The sequence below is a fragment of the Capsicum annuum genome, chromosome 1 (genome assembly GCF_002878395.1).
Source record: "Capsicum annuum cultivar UCD-10X-F1 chromosome 1, UCD10Xv1.1, whole genome shotgun sequence".
In the NCBI taxonomy this organism is placed as follows: Eukaryota; Viridiplantae; Streptophyta; class Magnoliopsida; order Solanales; family Solanaceae; genus Capsicum; species Capsicum annuum.
In genome coordinates, this window is record NC_061111.1 from 171,194,380 (window position 1) to 171,196,704 (window position 2,325).

The 2,325-nt window shown below is 38.4% G+C and overlaps 1 protein-coding gene across 1 annotated transcript; it reads left to right on the forward strand.

The window, feature by feature from the left end:
- Positions 1–1,027: 1,027 nt before the first annotated feature.
- LOC124898563 (protein FAR-RED IMPAIRED RESPONSE 1-like) lies at positions 1,028–1,564 on the forward strand. The gene has a single exon (XM_047412207.1). It carries the CDS (start codon positions 1,028–1,030, stop codon positions 1,562–1,564), a length of 537 nt encoding a protein of 178 aa, XP_047268163.1.
- Positions 1,565–2,325: the final 761 nt, after the last annotated feature.

The following is a 2,325-nucleotide window of genomic DNA, read 5'->3' on the forward strand; positions in this document are numbered from 1 at the left end:
TACATATACATACACACGGACACACACACACACATATACACATACACACATATATATACACACACACACACACACATATATATATATATATATTATGTTGGTTTGATTTGGGTTCGGTTTGACTTTTTTTTGTTAACACCAAACCAAACCAAGAATGATCAAGTTTTTTTTCAAACGCCAAACCAACCAAACCAAAACATAAGTCGGTTTTTTTCTCGGTTTGGTTTGGTTCTTTGGTTTGATCTGACTTAACGGTTTGACCTGTACACTCCTAGTTATAGTAAATCAATACTCCAATTTGTTATACATAATGAAAATAAATATTATTGTATTAATAAAATGATTGCATTCAATATACTTTGAACATGTAAAGATGAATAATTCTATAAGATATGTAAATATCTAGATATAAATATAGGATGGTGCTAAATGACTCGATGTCAATTAACTAGATTTACTCGAATTGTGTAAATTGATGGTTTTGCCCTTTAACTCCAAAACCGCCTATCCCTCCCTCCAAAATTGCAAAATCACCTTTTTTTTTTTTACTAAACCAAACTTCTCTTCTACTTTTTTAACTTTTCTCTTTTACATTTTATGTTCACTAATCATTCTACTTTACTCAATTAAATTTATCTAACCATTTCATTGTACTTGGACATTAATTATTCTATCCTCTTCCATTTAATTCGGGCATAATGGATAATAATGAATTAATAACCAATAAAGAGCAACATTACATGACGTTTTTGGCTTGGAGGACAGTGATAGTTTGCATGGTAATGAAGATTCATATGGTGGATATGTCGAGGGTCCAGATCGATATTTGGACACTGACGACGAAGACCTTCAAAACCTGGCTGATGAGGAGATGAATAGGTCTTATCAATCGGTTGAAGATGAAGATTTTAATATTTCCGACGGCGAAGAATATGACTATGGGGAGGATGATGTTTAAGAAGATGAAGGCCCAATACATGATGATAGCTACACCGGAGAGCAACATAAGGCAGACCCTGTTGAAGGTATGTCTTTTCGTTGTGTACAAACCGCCTTCACATTTTATAAAGAACACAGTCGTTTGACTGGTTTTGGAGTTGTTAAGAAAAGTGCAAAAAAACTGGTTGGTCAATTAAAGAATGTGACATTTGGGTGTGATAAGTGCCAAAAAACAACGACTAGCAATCAAAGCAAGAGGGTTGATTGCAAAGCTAAGGTGAACTGTCAAGTGATGAATGATGGTTTATGCATAGTGACAAAGGTTATCTTAGAGAACAATCATGAGTTGGAACCTGCAGTATTTTTTTCCTCTCAGAGGGAATTGAGCAGGACTGTGAAGAGGAGTCTAGTAGTGCACGACATTGTAGGTCTAAGGCCTTCAAAGAGCATAAGACTCTTGGAGGTGGAAGCACAAGGCTCCGAAAGAATGAGGTGCACTCTCAAGAACTGTTGTAACTACATTCTTCAGCAACGGAGGCTCCGAATACTTTTCAGCGATACTGCCGTGTTGCACCAATTTTTTGTGGATATGCAGTCCAAGGACAAATTTTTTTTCATTCAATAGACTCCGACAATACTGGTAGACTTTGAAATATTATGTGGGTGCACACACACTGCAAGGCTGCCTACCGTGACTTCAGCAACGTCATATGCTTCGATAAAACCTACCTCGTAAATTAGTGGTGCATGCCATTTACTTCCTTTATTGGTGTTAATCACCACAACCAGTCCATACTTTTGGGATGTGCTTTGCTCATGAGCGAGGACATCAAAATATATGCTTTTCTATTCAGAACTTGGCTTAAGGCCATGGGCGAAATCACTCCAACGGCTATCCTCACAGACCAATGTGAGAGATTAAGGCAGTCATTCGTGAGGTGCTGCCAAATACCATCCATAGGTATTGCATTTGGCACATCTTTACCAAGCTACTCGAAAAGCTTAGGGGGTTGACCAATTATAAGCCTGCCAAGGCTCGCTTCAAAGCGATCATCTTTGACAGCATTACAGTTACTGAATTTGAGGATAAATGATAGGCCTTCGTTGAAGAATACGACCTGGGTCGACGGATGTGGTTCCAAAGTCTCTACTCAGAGCAATCCAAATGGGTTCCCGTATATCTCAAGCACTTTTTTTGGGTTGGTATGATGTCCATGCAAAGGTGTGAGTCAATGCATGCCTTTTTTATGGCTACATTAGCAGGTCGAAGCTCTCTAAAGCAGTTTGTTGAGCAATATGAGGTTGCCCTCAGGTCTAAATATGAGAAGGAATTGGAGAGCCAAGCCAACGAAAGAAAGCAGCTTGTATGACCCACCATCGCATTCG

Coding starts and splice junctions, on each gene's coding strand:
- LOC124898563 (XM_047412207.1), top strand. CDS start 1,028: ATGTCTTTTCGTTGTGTACAAACCGCCTTCACATTTTATAAAGAACAC.